We start from the raw sequence: 18,649 nt of genomic DNA on the forward strand, positions 1-18,649 counted from the left end.
GACATACTTTTTCCTTGTATGAGCCGCAAAATAATAGCGTTTGTGAATATGAATTGAATAAGCAGCCAAATATACCACAGGGATTCTCTATCGTATATTTAATATAGCTTAATGTCACTAATCATTTTAAAACTATTCTTTTCCTGAGTAGTTACACTATTTCATTATAAGCCATTTGGCATGTTACTTTTCTTCGTTTGCCTAACTCATCACATCTTAATCCATAAATGTTAATTAAATACATTTGATGATAAGTTTAATGCATTTTTAAAATGACATAAACTAATATAAATAATAACTTTTTTTAGTAATTCATTAAAATAAAGTTAATTCAAAATTTAAACTCTGATATCGCATTATATCCATTAGTCATATGTCATTCATCTCAAATTAATCTTTTGTTTCACTTGGTGGAGACAATATATTGAATGTTGTATTCTATAGTCGGTTCTATTTAAAATAAAAATTATACTCTCTAAGTTAAGTATTCCAATTTATATAAATAATTTGTTTGATCTAACATATCTAATTTAAAGTAGTTGCGTTGAATGGACTTTTCATTTCTGATATATTAATTGGTTTATAAATACTCTGTATAAGAGATATCCCGAAATCCTATTACTTTAGTCGTCTAAACCTAAAAAGTCTCCATTGTGGGACTCAAAAGTAAAGGGGAAAATAAAATATCAAACTCCGTACAAAAACTTGTAAACAAATATTTTAACGTAGAAGTTAAGCCTGGAGAAGGTATTTTGAATGTTGATTTAAAGGAAAGATGAACAAGTAGTTATTTCTCATAGCTAGTCTACTACGCCACACCATATAAAGAAAGAGGGTTTGTTTTTATAGTACAAGTAAATTTCAACAAACTTTTATAAGTATGAGAAATAGAAGAAAAAAAAATGCAGAATATGTATCAGTCGAATTTGAATTCAGTCCACCCTCATCATGGATCTAGTTTACACCTCGTACTTGCACCGAGTCGGTGTATTTGGTGAAGGTAATATGAAAATAAGGAACAAATGGCAATCACTTATGACACTTACATTCACGCAATCAGACATAATTATATCCTCTAAAATTTAGCACTACTAGAAAAATGTTAAATAGCGACCGAAATCAGCAACCAACAAATAAGTAACTAAATTGGTTACAAATGACAATGAATGTCATATAAAAGAGTATAAGAAGAGAGAGGTAAACCTAACCCTACTCTCACTCCTACATCCTTAATGCTCACTCTCTAAGTTAAGCGTTGAAATTATTTTGTAGGAACTCCCGACACCTAAGGAGGACGCCAGTGGGTAATGGGGAGAAGGTGCTAACTTGAAGACTTAAAAGACCGTCGACAGTCGCACTGAAGCAGATTCATAGTCGATCAAAGTATTACAATTTCTTGATAATTACATATAAAATGAGTGCAAGGATGAAAAGAGATGAGGAAAGAAAATACTAATATTATAAAAAAATATATTATATAAATAGTATAACTCATAAAAGTGACAATAATTTAATTGATTTAGCACACAATAGAAGTATTGTCCAAAGCCACTTGAACAAATTATTGATAGTATAATTATTCAACCCTATAAATTGGATGTTCTATATCACTATAAGTCCATCTTTTAATTAACACAGTTGGGGTTACCTTTCCCACGGTTGCGTAATATATAGTAGTATATCTATCTATCGCACATGTAAACTTGTTTTGTCAACTCAGGGGATGATACATTAATGCTTCACTTATTTTGTTTTCTTGGATAGCCTTATCATACAATACATGTAGACTTGGTTGTCAACGTAGAGGATGATGCATTAATGCTTCATAGCCTTATTATTGATATTGACAATGTGAGAAGTAACTCTTTGGAGTTTGGACCATAATAAATTATGAGAACTAGAACAAGTTAAATTAATCATCTGAATTAGGACAAAGATTAAAGCTAGCCGACACACATGACAAAACACAACAACCACAATCAAAGTGATGAAAGGAACAGTTCATTTTGCGCCCGAACATTGTGTCTTTGCCGATGAGGGATGTGACTCTAACGCGAGTGAAACTTTTCAGTACGGACGTATATAAAAACTGAACTCAAATTTCCGTAACATATGGGGCGCTTATAAAGTAACTCTTAACTGTGAATCAAATCCTTTTTAAATGAAAACAAATACAATCTCACCTGAATTTTACAATCGAAGATGAGTTCAATACGAAGATAAGTCAATCAAATTATTCATTTTCTTATTAGAATATTTAGGTTTCATGCTAGCAACCAAGTCTCTGAACATATACCTAATTGTATTTTTTATCTTGTCTTGAATTAAATACAATAAGTATATTTCCTTAAAGCATTATTCATATATTAGACACATAAAAATACATTCAGTTCATTTATAACATTTAAAAAAAAACTTTAAAATTATCTAGCTATGCCCTTATTTACACGTCCAAAAAAGGACAATTACGACCATTGCCATTTTTTCCCACGTGTCAGCTTCTAGGTCTGAATGTGAACAGAAAGCGACGGAACAAATTGCTAGGCATTAGCACGTCCAGTTGCTTGCCAACATATATGTCGACAACAGGAACAGTTCTTTTTCCAAAGGTTCAGGTCACTGGTAATATAGAAACTAGTTTTTAATAATAAAAATTGTTTATTAAAAATTATGGTGAGCGAGTGATTAAAAACTGGTTTCCAGATTACCTCTGTCCGAATGTCCCTTAGATTGAGAATTCTGTTACTAATCCTAATTCTAATACAGGTGCATATCATACGTAAATGAAGAGGAGAAAAAACAGCAATCATAGGACAAATTAAGAACATGTGAAACACGCATGTGGTTGGTACGTAAGGAAGATGTGTTTAGAGTGCAAAAAGGGATTAAGGGAACAAGAAGCTCTGCGAAGGAAAGGTTAGTCTACTGATCGAATAACTTACCAGTTGATAAAAATAAACTCTTTAAAAACACAAGGATTTTACGCCCAAGGGATAGATTAGATTATTTAGAGGGGTCCATAATCTCATGCATCGACGGCTCTCAAACCATGGTTGGGTCAAACGCTCTTCTTTATTTGTCAGAACTCCCACTCCAGCCAGCCTGTTCTCCACCCTTTTTCCTCACAAATGGACACCCACACCAAGGGCAACCATGTAATTTCTCACTAAATTTCTTTCCCACCACTTCCGGTGCCCATGTGAGTTACCAACACGTGAATTCAGACCACACTCGCACCACCATAGCCACAATCCCATCAATCATCTGAGGTCAATGCTGATTTCATTCATAATTGATCAAAAGCTGGTTTGGTTTAGTACCCTGCTGCGTCATCGATGAACAAGTGACGTGGATACACAATTTTTGCAATGATTTTGCAACAACAGCCCTCCTCGCTAGGTCAAAAAAAAGGATGCACAAGCTGACCTCGTAGTAAACATACGACAGTCGTATCTAGACGAATTGAAAAGGATAAAGCTTGATTTGGGACAAAGGATAACAATTATAAATAATAACTTGAAGAAATTAAGAAATGAGGTAAATTTCATGAAATGGTCAATCTGAATCGGTTCATTGAACTCACTCCCCCCCTCCGACTGCACGAACAATTTTCAAACTACCACCTGTAAAAATCATTGGAATTTAATAAAAGAAAAAAAAATGAGAGGGAAAAAATAGACAGGAACTGGGCCAGTGAAGAAAGAAAGACGCGCGCCATAATTCACAATATTTTTTGTAAGAACGACCCACCACCTTGTGTTGTCCTTTCCTCTTTTTTGAATTTTCATTCAATCAACAAGTCTAGTAATTTGTTAAGGTGTGAGTGACCTAGGTGGAGTCCTTGACTCTGGGGGTGGTGTGTGACCCTCGGATCCTTTGGAAGGGTCATCAGAAGATTGTCTCAAGCCATCATCTGTCTCGCCACGGTTAATGTCCTCAATCATACGCACCACGTCTTGCATGCTAGGCCTCTGATCCGGCACAACGGAAACGCACGCCATAGCAATTTGCAACAGTTGAACCATCTCCTCCTCGATGTTTTGGAACCTCATGAGCTCCGCATCGAACACTTCTGCGGTCCATTCTTCACGCACAACTGACTGAACCCACCTGGGAAGATCAATGCCCTCTTCCCCGAGCGAGGCTTGGTTTGGCGCTTTTCCCGTTAGAAGCTCCAGCAGCAACACTCCCAAGCTGTACACGTCGGACTTGAAGCTCACCTTCCGGGTTTCGACCACTTCGGGTGCCCGGTATCCCGCCACACGGTTTGACGGGGCTCCGTTTCCGAACAAGGGGTTGAGGCCGAAGTCCGAAACGCCGGCATCATGGTCGGGTCCCCGGAGGAGGATGTTGGAAGATTTGATGTTGCCGTGGACCACCTTGCCTGCCACATGGAGGCATGTCAGCCCTCTTGCTGCTCCTAGGGCTATTTTCATTCGGCTGTCCCAGTCGAGTGGTGTTCGCCCAGACCCTCTGCTCCCTGTAATAACAATATCAATGCTAATGTAGTTAGTCAAGTGATTGTCATTTCCCTATCTATATATACTAATTAAACACGTAAACATAATAATGCTCTTTTTATCCTTCCCTTTTTAGCCGTATATCATATCACCATGCAATAATTTCATCACAACACATAAATCTAAATGTGAAAGACATGAGCAAGAATCAGAGGTCGTGGTTTGTGGGAATTTTCTTTTGCTTGGACTCAAATCAACCGTTTCAAAAGCAAACAAAGCAGCATGCTCGCGGTCCAAAATGACTGTGTTCTTTATTAGGTAGCTAGGAAGGAAGGAATTACACGTTTTCTTTCTTTATAAATAATGTCGGTGAGACCACGCTGGTAATGGTATCTCATGAGTGCGTGTTGTTGGGGGGGAATGGCAAATTAAAGAAAGACAGCCTCACTCATAAGTAGAGAATGTTTGCTCCAGAAGCATAAGCGCAACAGCGCACTCTACGCTGCTTCAGAAACTTACCATTTACGATTACACTTCCAATTAAACAATCCTCCCCCATTGATTAATTTAATATTAATATAATTAACATGATGCCACTAATAATACAGTAACACACGGACTACCCACCTCCATTATCATCTTAGAAAGCAGCCCACTGCCCACATAAACGCTAATCACACAACAAACACTTCACTATAATACCAGCACACGATTAAAATATTCCCAAATTTAAAATAATCTTAATTCCGCGACAACAACAGCTGGAGCAGCAATTCAGCTAAATTAATTAAATACCCACAAAAAAAAATAATGTCAATTCCTCCAAGACAAAGGAATATTCAATTTCCCGTATGAACACAACGAAATGCCGGAAAGGCCAAGAGCAAACAAATTAAACCTAGTATTCCTACACTAGAACAATCAAATTGCATGAATTCAATAATTAACTATAAGCACACACAATTAAGCAGCAAGGAAAATTCATCAAACAGAAACGAATTAGAGATTTCAACAACAGATAACATCGTACCGTGTAGCAGCGCAGACAAGCTCCCAGCGGACATGTAATCATAAACGAGCAATTTCTCGTCCTTGGAGAAGTAGAAGGCTCTGAGAGGAACCACATTCTCGTGCTTAATATTCCCCAGAACCTCCATTTGCGTCTCGAACTCTTTCTTCGTCACCACAACATCCTTCAGCCTCTTCACCACCACGGTGGTTCCTTCCTCCAGCACCGCCTTATACGAAGTCCCCACGCTACCCTTCCCCAACACCTCCGCCGAAGCCCTCAACAAATCCTCCAAATCGAAACTGTAAATTCCCCCTTCGAAGAACACAAGCTTGTTCCTCTCCACCTCCGCCGAACCCCCGGTGATATCATCCTTCGACGACGACGTCCCCGCCTCCGCCGGCACGCTATGCTCCTCCACCACCGCCTTCGGCGGCTTCGCGGGCTGTCTTCGCCGCCGCCGGAGACACAGCAACAGCAGCAGCAGCAACAACGCCAAGCCAAGAACGGACCCCACAACGATTGCAACAATGGCGCCGGTGGAGAGCTTCTTGGACTTCTTACGTGTCTTCACCGGGGTTGAATTCTCCGACGGAGACGGCGCCGGCGCCGGGAAGAAAGGAGTACAGTCCTTCAACGGCGGTCCGCAGAGATCTATGTTTCCGACGAAGGAAGTTTCCGGAAACGCAGAGAGTGTCTCGGGGATTGAACCGTTGAGATTGTTATATGAAACATTGAAGTTAACAAGCCTGAGAGTGATGCTAGGGATTTTACCGGAGAAATGGTTGCGTTCTAAGAAGAGGCCAGTGAGGTGGGTTAAGTTGTTAACAGAGAAAGGGATTTGGCCGGTGAAATTGTTGGAGGAAAGATCCAAGCGAGCCAAGCGAGTGAGGCGAGTGAGACTCGGAGGGAACTCGCCGGAGAATTGGTTCTTCTGGAGGTAGAGGCTGCGGAGGAAAATGAGGTTGGAGAAATCGGAAGGGATCTCGCCGGTGAGGGCGTTGGAGCGGAGGCTGAGGATCCGAAGCTGGGTTAAGCGGCCGAGTGTACCGGGTGGGACCCGACCCACTAAATCGACGGCGGGTAAACGGAGCGAGTAGACGAAGGAGCGTGACGCGTCGCATTTCACGCCCACCCAGTCGCACGCGGATTCCGAAGCGTTCCATTGGAGACGGTTCGAGTGTGGGGTTTGGGAGAGGAAAGAGAGGAGGGCTTGCTTGTCCTGAGTCGGCTCCGAGTTCACTCGGACACTCGAACTCAGCTGCAGCAGGAACAAAACAACAACAACAGTAATGAACAACGCCATTGGGTAATGGATAGGGGGGGATTGGTTTGTTGAATCGGAATTAAAGAACAAGATGGAAGAGGAATGGGACACTGCTTACCCGGCGAAATGCCATAAGAAAAGGAGTGGTGGGGAATTCTGGAGTTTGGGAAAAAAGGCTAAAGAGGTTTTTCTTATGTAAATCTGTTTATGTAGTAACAAGGTTCAATGGTACTAGTACAAGAAAAAAAAAAAAAAAAAAACCACTGTTCCTGCCGCTGGTACTAAAACTCCTTACGTTTTTAACTCTAACGATGTGGTTTTAGTTTTACAACGCTTTTCTTTTCTTCTTTTTTTTTTTCACCGCTCCTGTTATATCCCAGGCGCTTTTGTCTCCCGTGTATACACGGTTATTTTTTCTTACCAAGGTTAATTATGGTGGATTGAGAAAAGAGGAGGGGAAGGAAAATTCCTAATATGACCGGCTTCAAAGCAAACGTCGCATTCAAGGGGACTAACAACTGCTTTAATTTAATGTTCTTTCTTTATTTTTAATTACTTTGGCATTGGTATGCCAAAGAGGCAAAACAAAAGGACAATAAAAACAAAGAGGGTGTTTTGTCGCTGATGTGTTATAGGTTAGAGGCTCATAGTAAGATTTTGGGAGGGTTAAAACTTTAACCAAGGTGTAAAGATTGTGAGAGAGGAATGGCTTCTCTCTTCTTTTTTTTTCTCTTTACTTTTGGGTCCACACACTGTGAAACGTATGTGTGGCGTGGCTAAACGGATGAAATGTGGGTCTGGTTTCACCAAGCCGTTTGGGTCCGTCAAAAGGTGGAATTGGCTTCTTGAAGATATTATGAGCAACTCTTAATACAACTCAGATAATTAATCTTCTAGTTTTGAATGAACGTTGAGCTTTGACTTGCTTAGATGGTCGGTGATCAACCATTTTGATTAGAATTGATTGAAATTAATTAGGAAGTGGACAGTTACGCTTTAGGTTTGAATTGACCACAACAATGTCAGTGTAATGCGGTCGTATTAAATGGCTCAATAAGCATTCATTTGTGCATTTAATGAATTATCGGACGCGTTTCATTTTACATTTAAGAATGTCTCAAATTATATTCATTTTTTTATATTAACATTGAATACTTTTCCTTCAAATTTTAATGAAATTTAATACTAATTTTAATCTCTCTTATTTAAATTTAATATTTTTTTCTTTCTATATCACCTTTAATCTTCAAAGTTAACGCCGTTAATGTTACCCCTAACGTTGCTAACGGTGTTTGGTTGGTGACATTTTCAAATACAATTTCCTTCCATTTGGAACTTCAAAAAGATTTGTAATTTGATTAAAACTAACGCATACTACTACTAATAATTTTTTACTACCACAAAATAAAGTTTTACTTTTGTAAAGCAATTTCAAATTCATTTACACAAACCCGAATCACCTATGAGAATTAAGCGTGAGCATGACCCAACTTAACTGGACCTAGACCTGAGGGTGATTTGGACACGTTCAAGTTTTGAAAATAGATTTTGTGCATTTTTTTTAGACATAATCAAGTTATATTTTGAATTGTCCCAACCTAGTTTAGTGTCTAATATTATATTAAAAAGTATATTTTTTTAAAAATTGTGTATTATTAATAATTTTTTAATTTAATGTATAATATTTTGTATAATATGATATTTTATTTATAATAAAATTGTTTGTTTTGAAATATATCTTAAAATAAGTTGCATCCTTCTTTTATTCTAAGATTGCACATTTTTTTTATTTCTATAATAATCCTCTAACTATTTTTTTGTACAATAATTACATTGAAGTTCGAAATTATAATCTCATAAATACTACACTAATTTCTTACCACTAGATTGATCCTAGTTGTTTAATCCCTTAATTCTTTTAAAATACATTATACTTGACACTATTCTATTAACTTCCTTAATTGTTTAAAAGTATTATATCATGTGTCCTATAAAAAAAAGTCACTGTAAACCTTGAAATTACAAAGAGTTTGTGCAATGTTACCAAAGTTAGTATTATTATAATTTACTCTAAAATTTATTTTATGACTCTAACTTTTCCTGCCCCCTCCTCCCTTTTTTCAATTTTATGATTGGGCTGGTTGCTTTTATGTGTCTGTTTTGAGGAAAATGATAAAGTAAGATACGCTTGAACTCAATCAGTATCAAAAGCGTCTTCAACTAATCAGTATGGCAATAATTCGAGACATTAGGTATTCAAAACTTTCTATATTTTATTATTTTATCTTCACCAACATATATTTAATCAAAGGTGGGGTTTGCAAGCCATATCCGTGTGTACTGTGTAGCTTTCACCTTTCTTTTCTTAAGAACAGAACTACTACATAAACTAGATAGCAAAAGAATAAGATTTGATCACTATAGGCAAATGGCAGCGAAGTACATTAATGATGTCGGTAAATGGAATATTATTGGACCTATTCCAAGTCATCAAGCTACACCTTGGATCTTTTTCATCTTATGTTTCCACCCAATAGCCGTATGCCACACAAACTATTACTTGTTGTTTTCCATGTGTTCTTATAAATTTGCACATGCCAAGCAATGCTGCCATGCGGAAATATCTTCTAGAGCACTGCCCTTTGTAGGGAGAAAATAAATAATTTCTTCGGGAAAAAGCCTGATCTCTCGTTTCCGAATAACTCGTATAACTGTTCACAAGAAAAAAATTGAAAAGAATGGATATGGTATTTATGAAAGTATTTGTCTATTTCTGCCCATGCTAACCCAAATTGTGGTAGTGTCACTGTCGACTCATTTCATGGGTGACTGTGGTGTGAATATGATAACATCACATATTTCACGGTCTACATGTACATAGATTGTAGGCTGAGTTTTTTTTTTTCTTTTGTTCTAAAAAATGTGGTGGGAAACTTAAAGTTTCAGGGATTAGAGCAACATGAATAAACCCCCTATTCAAGGGAATGTTTTTCGTAGGAATCTCCTTGGAGTATCCCTATACACACTCAAATCTTACGGATCTAGAACGCTTCCACTGAGTCAAATTCCTTTGGGTGAAATCGGAAGAGTTTGGCACTCTATCCTTCAACATATGTCAAGTGAATGACACAACAAAAATAAATAATAAAAATATTGAATTGAGTCATAAAGTGGGCCTAAGGATTAGTCTAAACAACCCATAATTAAGGTAATATCAAATTCTTAAAGGGTGTTGCTATTAGTTTCTACAAGAATTATTGGCCCAACCAAATACACAACGAAATCGTTATTTTTTTAAGTCGAAAATAAATACACAACAAAAAATGTAATTTAATGTACAAAATTTCAAGCTAAATCATGATTTCATTTCAAATTTTAGATGCGAAATCACGTCTTCATTATGTCTTTTTAAGTTGACACAAATACACAGTCAAATTGTGTTTCTGCATACAAAATTTAAAAACAAAAACATGATTCCGTTTCAAATTTTATATGTGAAAACACGTGTATACAAATTTAAAAATATGTATCACCTTCCGTTGTAGTGTAAGAGATGCGAACAAAATATAAAATGAAAACAGTTGTTGCATATAAAATCTAAAACGGATACAATTTTTATTTTATATTTTGTTTGCACCCATGCAAACGTGATTGCGTGAGAAAGATATTCGGAAAAAAACAGTTTCAGCTGTTTGATAGGTTTGAGACCCAGAAGACCAGGGGAAAAAAAAAGAGCAGTGCACCAAAAAGACCCAAAAGACATGGACACGCGCGTTAATGGAGACAGGGCAACAAAAGACATGGGTCTCGCGTTTCCTTTCCCAGCCTGTAGCAAACTAGTCACCCATCAAATCATAGACATAGTCGAAGTCGCAAAATTCGTCCTTATTATAGTTATAGTTATAGTAATAGTAGTACATAGTTTGAAAATTTGATAGGGACGAAGCACGGGATTTTGGTGATAATACGATATCCATTGGTTTCCACGACATCCTCAAACACCCAAAATTGACATTCTCACGACTCATGGACAGTGGAGTGTGGAGTGTACAGTGTAGTAAATTCCCAACTTCCAAGGCCCTACTTCGCTTTCTGCCTCTGAATATCAAAAGTACACACAACAGAATCCACACCCTTTTCAGCTAAAACCTCCAATTACCCCGTTGCTGCATCCAAACCATGTCTACCATCATTCTCAGAGACCATAGAGTAGCAGCAGGGGCGTATGATGCACTGCTTAAGCCAAGCTTTCGTACACCCACTTGGAAGAAGCTTCATAATTCCCATCTGGGTATGCTTCTTTGGAACATGGTTTCTCTTGTCTCTTTCCTTCCCATTTTGATAAGTTTCGTATTCCTTTTTGTCTTTATGGAAGTGAAAGGCCACTTTTATCTAACCAAGAGTGGAGGAAGCTGTGCAATTCGAAGAAAGTTGCGGGGTCCAGTTGTTGCTGTTTTAGAACTTCCCTTAAGCCTTCAAGCGTCCAGAAGAAGGTATTTCTTTTTATATCAACCTCTGATTCGAGAGTTCGTATATGATTATTGAAGAATGGTGTACAAGCTATAGTTATACTATTGGTGCCAAATGCTGTTGACTGTTGACTGTAGTGAGAGTCATGGAGATGGAGGTGTTGTGGTATGACAATGTCCTGAAAGGAATGCCTAATTTTTTGGCAGTTGACTTCTGAGGACGGATTTGAAGGAATGGAATCAATATTGTCACTTCTACATTACTTGCGGGCTATGATGAAATTTAAATTCTTTTCAGAGAAGCCACGTATGTAGGCCCCCCCTGTGTGTTAGAATTAAAAATCTGTTTGGCTTATCTCAGAATAATTTGCAAAAGTGTGAAACTTTACAGCTATTATCTTAGAGCAGTTAGGGGAGCTTCTTTTTGCCATTATTGGGTGGAATTGTGTATGAAGTTTTTCAATCATGAGTTTAGGAAAGGTGTCAAATATTCCGTTAAGCTATTCTATGGATGCCTAATCTGTTTTGCACATGCATGAAATTATTGATTGGATTTACTTGCAAGTAAAGATTTGTGCCTTGGAAAAGCTCTTTATTCCTATTTTAAAGTAGGAATGGGGGAGGGAGAAAAGGAGGAAAATTGGAAAAGGCTAAACATCACAGTTAGTGGTCGCTGTACACAATTGTGAAATGAAAATTTGTAGCAATGCTCTACTTTTCAGCCGACAATGATATCCAAGGAATTAAAGTCATGCTTGATTTCTTATAATGAAAATGAAGTTATATTAGATTCCTTATGGTAAAAATGAAATGAGTCACATTGATTGTTTGAGATTCCTAATTCCTGTGTTACAGACTATAAACTGAGTTGTCAATTTACTATGCTTTATTTTGGGCAAGATGGTCAATGCTTTTCCCATCGACTCTCCATTGGATTCTCAAGTCATTTACCTTGCATGACAGCACTAAGTTACTAGACCTCGGAACAAATTGTTTTATAGAGGAATGTATAAGAGCTTAGTGTGAAAAAAGGCTGGTAAATCTTGATATCCTGATTTGTATGAAATATTTGTAGTGAGTGATGAAGCTACAATTTCTATGAAGAAGAAATGGTATAGGCTTGTATTGAAAAAAAAAAAAAAAAAAGAACTCAAGCCCCCTTTCACATTTCCAAAAGTTGCTTTTATTGATGAGTGTTGGAATAGCAATTTGCTAATGATTAATAACATATAAGCACAATCTGGTGTTGGCAAATCTTTTTATCTATTTTCTGGTGCTTGAACATTGACTTTCGCTTTCTTGATTTGAAGTGCTAATGACTTGTTTGTTGCTATGTTTAGGAACTCTAAAATATTGTGCAATGCTACAACAGACATTTCTGGTGATATTCCTGAAAGTGCTGGTGAGCTGAGCCAGTACGAGAAAGTGATTGAAATATTAACAGCTCTTTTTCCTGTGTGGGTGAGTCCATATCTTCTTCAATATAGTATGTAATTTTTTTCTAATTTCTTGGTCTGTGGTTTGAGAGTTTGCTAACTTACATATGGGCAGGTCATCTTGGGGGCCATCGTCGGCATTTACAAACCAACTGCTGTAATTACTCTGATTTTTTCAGCTACGTACATGGTTGATTGGAAATATGTTCATTAACTGCTGTCAAGTTATGTCTCTATTCCAGGTAACTTGGTTGGCGACAGATCTTTTTAGTCTTGGCTTTGGTTTCCTCATCCTCTCTATGGGCTTGACATTGACATTTGAGGATTTCAGACGGTGTCTGCGAAATCCGTGGACTGTAAGGGACAATAACTGATATTTAAAGTTTTTTTATTTGTTTCTCCTTTTAAAATATTATTGATTTTGTTTTTGCAGGTGGGTGTAGGGTTTCTTGCACAATATTTAATTAAACCCATGCTAGGCTTTGCCATTGCAATGGTACTTTTGTCATTGCCTGAGCACTTCCATGCTTCACTGTCTCTTTGCTTTGTTTAGATCAGTTCTTGAAATATGTTATGCCCTCTTAATTGTTATATTGCCTCCTAAGATTGTTGTCAAGACGCAAACATTATGTCAATGGTAATGATTGAGTATTTTATAGTGAATTCCACATTTTATATTATCTTTTGATTAGTAGTTGTTTAATTAGAGAATTAAAGATATCTTTCTGTTAAGATGAAAATGATTATATTGGGCACTTGTTGGTTGTTTTTCCCTTAATTCTGTTGTCTCCAACAGTAAGCTGAGACAAAGTCTATGCTATATTTCCAAGTTATTCTATATCTTAGACAAGGTTAACCCTACCAATTCTAGTGCACTGGCAGAGTTATCTTTCATGACATGATAAAATTTCCAAACCTAAGAAAAAAAATTGAATTTTTAGATAAACATACAGATGCCATGGAGCTTAACATAAACTAAGCATGTTACTTCTTGATGTCATTTTTTTGTATGAATCCAAGATTAGATTTCTTTGAAGGATAATGACATAGAACCTGGCTAAGAGTGGCAGATAATTTTGGGCCGTATAATCATATAATTAAGAATTTTATTTATGTGATTATCAGGGTTCCTTTTCAATTTATTATCCTTATTAAGTTATAAGATCGATGATAATCATGGTGAAGACATTTGTAGTTTCCATGGATATGGGTGTAGGACTTAGTATAGCTATTTATTTAAGGCAAGTTTGGGATCTGCAATGGCTTGTTTTGATTACTGGTTAAAGATACTGTAGTTCAGTGTTATTGTTGTTCTGTCTGTCACTTACATTTACTAATCTTATTCTTGTTTATCTGTCTAAAGAATTTGTGCTTTCATAATTAGATCCTAAAGTTTGTAAGATTGATAATTTATGTTAAACTAGCTGTTGTGTTTTGCATCATAAGAATGTATATCATGCATAATCCTCTAACATCAATCTTTGATTCCCAGACTCTAAAACTTTCAGCTCCTCTTGCAACTGGTCTTATTTTGGTCGCATGTTGTCCTGGATGTCAGGCATCAAATGTTGCAACATTCATAGCCAAGGGAAATGTTGCACTCTCTGTTCTTATGACAACGTATGTTAACATGCATTTCCTTGTTTGTTTATCTTTGTATTTTATGTTCTACTCGAAGTTTCATATTTTTGCTCATAGATACTGTTGCTTTTAAAAATATTGGTGATTTCTGTAATCTATATTCTTGCTTACTACTTACACTTCTAAAAGACATTGTTTAGGCTCCTGTCTCTCTTCCAATCTGTAATTTTTGTCATTTTTTAGTTGAAAAATCAGTTTTATATTTGGTTAAAGATTGATATCATAAATAATCTAGAATTAACGAATGCATTAAAGTCAGTAATACTAATTTCATATTCGTCATTGGCTGTAACCTAAAAACTGAGTTTCTAGTCCTTGTAGAAATTACTTTCAAAATGTGTGCTTCTTATCACTTGAAAGGAGAAATGGAAGATTTTGGATCAATATGTTGCTCTAATTGGAGCTCATGATTTGTTCAATTTTGGCATTTCAAGGTTAGAAACGTAGAATACAATTTGAAACATGAAGAACCTGTGCACTGTCATCTCTGAATGCAAAACAATTCAACGTAAATATCCTCTTTAAACAGCCAGTGCTGAATGATACGAGAACAATATGCAAGTACTAAATGCTTGATATGGTTGCAATGGTGTCATGTTATACCTAGAAGAAATTATTTTGGCTTTTTATCATTTTGTGTATTTTTTAGCAGCAGCAAAGTTACCTGGTGTATATTGATGCTGCTGATTAAGAGAACTGTCATTTTCAGAAATTAGGTTTCAGAGAAATTTAAAGATGTTATTCATTCTACAGGTGTTCAACTATTGGAGCTATTATAATGACCCCACTCCTTACAAAGCTTCTTGCCGGTCAACTCGTTCCAGTTGATGCTGTTGTAAGTTGTTGCTTGCATATTTTTTGGCTTGGAAAGAATGTCGAAGAAGTCTTCATTTAAATTTTATAATACCAGCTTTCTGTTGGCAAGCTTTTAGGAAAATAAAGCATAGTTGACACTTGATAGTACTAATCATACTTTCTCCTAAGTCCTAATCAAGTGAATTTATATATTGGATTTTGAATAGGATACCTTGTCTTTCTTCATTACATTCTCAGTATTTTTCTGTTTCTTCTGGGATTTTCACATCATTTCTGTTGAACAAATCCTCTTGTATTTATTATTTTCACTCGTGGAGTGAAGCTGTTATCTCTTTTGCAGGGCCTGGCACTTAGTACCTTTCAGGTTGTTTTAGTCCCAACGATTGTGGGAGGTAAGAGATGAATCTTTCAAGTTATATGTGAGTTTGTTGGTTTATAACATGTCTTTATTTGGTTTATGATTTCACTTGTAAAGATAAGGATGATCTTTAATATCTTTGCTTTATCTGGCAGTTTTGGCAAATGAGCTTTTTCCCAAGTTCACTTCAAAGATAATCACCGTTACTCCTTTGATAGGAGTCATTTTGACCACTCTCCTTTGTGCAAGCCCAGTAAGTTGACTAAGTTCAAGAAGATGAAGTTCATCAACAGTGTCCTCTGATAGCTAGCAGTTTACTTCATTTTAAGTTATCATTGGTTGTTCTAGCTTTGGATGGAAATTTGACTTGTATTAACTTTTCAGATTGGGCTAGCTTCAGACGTATTAAAAGCTCAAGGAGCACAACTAGTATTGCCAGTTGTTTTCCTACATGCTGCTTCATTTGCTCTTGGATATTGGGTTTCAAGAATATCATTTGGTGAATCCTCGTCACGCACTGTATCTATAGAGTGTGGGATGCAGGTAAACCTGTTCATCATACCTCAATATCTCATTGTTAAATTGTTTTCCTAGGTTGAGTACATTTCTAACATCTGAAAAAATTGTGAATCATTCCACTTTTCCCGATTCATGTTGCTTTTGTTGATTATGTATCAATTCATCTGGAATTGGCATCTTAGCATACAGAAATGCATTCATTCATAGCGTATATAAATGAGTTGGGAAATGATTCTGTTCTTGATACAATCTGATTATGTAGAAGGTATTTGAGCTCTCATACCAAGAGAAGCCTGAAACCCACTGCTAGTTGGACTGATCGATTGAGGATAGACATGCCTCTTATCTTTAGGCCAAACATAGTCATTTCTAAAGGTCACACTCGATAAATAGGCGTGACCCCCTTTGATCGTGTCAGGTCACACATAGGAGAGCTTATTGATGTTTCTTGAGTTCTTAACCAACTTTACGACTCCTGAGTGTGTATGTTCTCAGATGTGAACACTAGTGTTTCTTTGTGTTTGTCTATTATCAAATTGCAGAAAATGGACATTAAAGCACACATGTGGACTTTCCAGATCTTGAGTAGTATAGTGCTTTAGGAGAGAACAAAAAATTATCAGATCTATATAGATTAATAATGCGAGATGACATTGAATTGTGTTTCTGGTGAAGGGTTGATCAGTGTCAGTGATACACATCTGTATTCTCAATACATGTTTGAACTTTTACTATGCTTCATAGATCTCTCTTATCAAAACCAAGTAACTCCTCCAAGTAATGTTCTATGCTTGATCATTTTGTCTAACCTTATATATTTACTTTTTTATCTGCAGAGCTCTGCATTTGGATTTTTGCTTGCTCAGAGGCACTTTACAAACCCTCTTGTAGCTGTTCCTTCAGCTGTTAGTGTTGTCTGCATGGCGGTAAGATAGGATATTTATCCTGCTCTTAAGACTTTTTTTTTGTTTTTTTCTTGTAGAAGGATTTGGAAATCTCCATCAATGAATATTTTTCACTGTTTTCATGCAGCTTGGTGGGAGTGCTCTTGCTGTGTTTTGGACGAACAGACCAATTCCCCTCGATGACAAAGATGACTTCAAGAAATGAAAATGTGTAACTTCTATGCATATTTTCTTTTGTAGGAAAAATTTTTTATTAGTTGTTTGAGAAAAAAAATGATTTCTGAATTCACTTTAGTAGTCACTCACACATGTTAGAACATTAAGAATTTAGGATGAGTCTATAACAGGGAGTGTGGCAACCCCTTACTTTGAGAATCGCACTGCGATTTTTACTTTTTTAGTTTTTATAGTTTGAAAATAATTTTTTTAGTCCCTATAATTTATATTTTAATTCTCTTTTAGTTTTTTGTAATTTAAAAATATTTTTTTTAGTCCGTATAATTTACATTTTAATTCTCTTTTAGTTCTTTGTAGTTTAAAAATATTCTTTTTAGTCCCTATAATTTATATTTTAATTCTCTTTTAATCCATGTAATTTGAAAATTATAAGGACTAAAAAGTAAGAATCATGAAATTACATGAACTAAAAATATCATTTTCAAAACTACAGGAATTAAAAGAGAATTAAAATATAAACGATAAAAACTGAAAATACCATTTTCAAATTTTTAAGCTTAAGAAAATTTGTCTAAATATAATACAAAAATTAAAGAACATTAATGTACTTTTTAATTACAAATTAATAATTAGAATTACACTAACATACGTAAGTATATGTAATAAAGCAAAAAATATTAAAATCTTAATTACTTTTTTTATTAGTTATAATAATATACTTTTTATTCACTTTGGATAAATAGTTCTCTTTTATTTTAACTTAAGAAAAAATATTTTTAATTTATTTAATGTAATTGAGATATATAAAAATTAATTTTAACTGAATATTTTATATTAGAATAAGTGTATAATATGAACAATTAATTGTCAATATAAAGCAAACTAAATATAAATCTTGGTTTTCTAACTTGAGATAAAAGAAAAATAAAGCTCTTGCACTAACTTGATATTGATATATTTATTTTAGAACATTAAAAGAACTTTTAAACACAAAATTGAAGCATAGTATGCCTTTGTCGAGAAAATTACATAGTTTATAAATTAGTTTTTTTTTTATAAAAAAAGTCATATTATTTAGTTAAAAATAAGTGTTTATTTAAAAACCTTTTTTTAAGTCATTAACTTAAAAATACTATTTTAAAAGTTATACGCTACACTAGTCTTAAAATAAATTGAAAATGTTGTTTTAAAAGATAAATTTAATGCAACTCTTAGTCATACAGAAAAGTAATAAATATATTTATTATTATTTTTTAAAAATATTTAAGAATGAAAAAAAATAAAATTATTATACTTGTAAGACATTGAATGAATAAAATAAATATATTATAAAAAAATACAACCCAGTCCCAGGGTGTGTGATGACATGTAATTTGTATGGGATTTTAAATTTACATATAAATTAAGAATACGATAAATTACTTTAATATTCTTTGAGATTTTTTTAATTGCACACAATATCTCTTTTTATTTAACATTTACAAAAACATTTTTATAGGAATAGTTTAAAATTATTATTGTTTTATTTAGGTACGTAGCTAGGCAGGGATGGATTTAGGAACTGGTCAAAGGGGGCTCAGTTTTTTTCTTCT

General features: G+C 35.3%; 2 protein-coding genes across 3 annotated transcripts; one reads left to right on the forward strand and one right to left on the reverse strand.

Moving 5' to 3' along the window:
- Nucleotides 1-3,496: 3,496 nt before the first annotated feature.
- LOC102662178 (probable inactive receptor kinase At2g26730) lies at nt 3,497-7,001 on the reverse strand. The gene is made up of 2 exons (XM_006600703.4): nt 5,491-7,001; nt 3,497-4,480 (listed from the first exon to the last, which is right to left on the reverse strand). The coding sequence occupies exons 1-2, from the start codon at nt 6,773-6,775 to the stop codon at nt 3,813-3,815; spliced, it is 1,953 nt and encodes a 650-aa protein (XP_006600766.1). The 5' UTR covers nt 6,776-7,001; the 3' UTR covers nt 3,497-3,812.
- A 3,558-nt stretch (nt 7,002-10,559) lies between these two features.
- LOC100800727 (sodium/pyruvate cotransporter BASS2, chloroplastic) lies at nt 10,560-17,352 on the forward strand. Of its 2 annotated transcripts, XM_006600705.4 has the most exons (13): nt 10,560-11,027; nt 11,112-11,229; nt 12,546-12,666; nt 12,757-12,798; nt 12,884-12,997; nt 13,075-13,137; nt 14,134-14,261; nt 15,036-15,117; nt 15,439-15,490; nt 15,612-15,709; nt 15,841-15,999; nt 16,812-16,901; nt 17,008-17,352. In XM_006600705.4, the coding sequence occupies exons 1-13, from the start codon at nt 10,916-10,918 to the stop codon at nt 17,083-17,085; spliced, it is 1,257 nt and encodes a 418-aa protein (XP_006600768.1). In that variant the 5' UTR covers nt 10,560-10,915; the 3' UTR covers nt 17,086-17,352. The 2 variants fall into 2 exon arrangements, with proteins under 2 accessions (XP_006600768.1, XP_014625375.1); XM_014769889.3 differs by lacking the exons at nt 10,560-11,027; nt 11,112-11,229 and adding an exon at nt 12,002-12,317.
- The last annotated feature ends 1,297 nt before the right edge of the window (nt 17,353-18,649 follow it).

The sequence above is a fragment of the Glycine max genome, chromosome 17 (genome assembly GCF_000004515.6).
Source record: "Glycine max cultivar Williams 82 chromosome 17, Glycine_max_v4.0, whole genome shotgun sequence".
In the NCBI taxonomy this organism is placed as follows: domain Eukaryota; kingdom Viridiplantae; phylum Streptophyta; class Magnoliopsida; order Fabales; family Fabaceae; genus Glycine; species Glycine max.

Bases quoted from the DNA above. Each gene is read 5' to 3' on its own strand.
- LOC102662178 (XM_006600703.4), bottom strand. From the start codon at position 6,775: ATGGCGTTGTTCATTACTGTTGTTGTTGTTTTGTTCCTGCTGCAGCTG. The intron at 4,481-5,490 runs GTACGATGTTAT...TTGTTATTACAG, and splicing joins CTTGTCTGCGCTGCTACACG to GGAGCAGAGGGTCTGGGCGA.
- LOC100800727 (XM_006600705.4), top strand. From the start codon at position 10,916: ATGTCTACCATCATTCTCAGAGACCATAGAGTAGCAGCAGGGGCGTAT. The intron at 15,118-15,438 runs GTAAGTTGTTGC...TCTCTTTTGCAG, and splicing joins TCGTTCCAGTTGATGCTGTT to GGCCTGGCACTTAGTACCTT. The intron at 16,902-17,007 runs GTAAGATAGGAT...GTTTTCATGCAG, and splicing joins TTAGTGTTGTCTGCATGGCG to CTTGGTGGGAGTGCTCTTGC.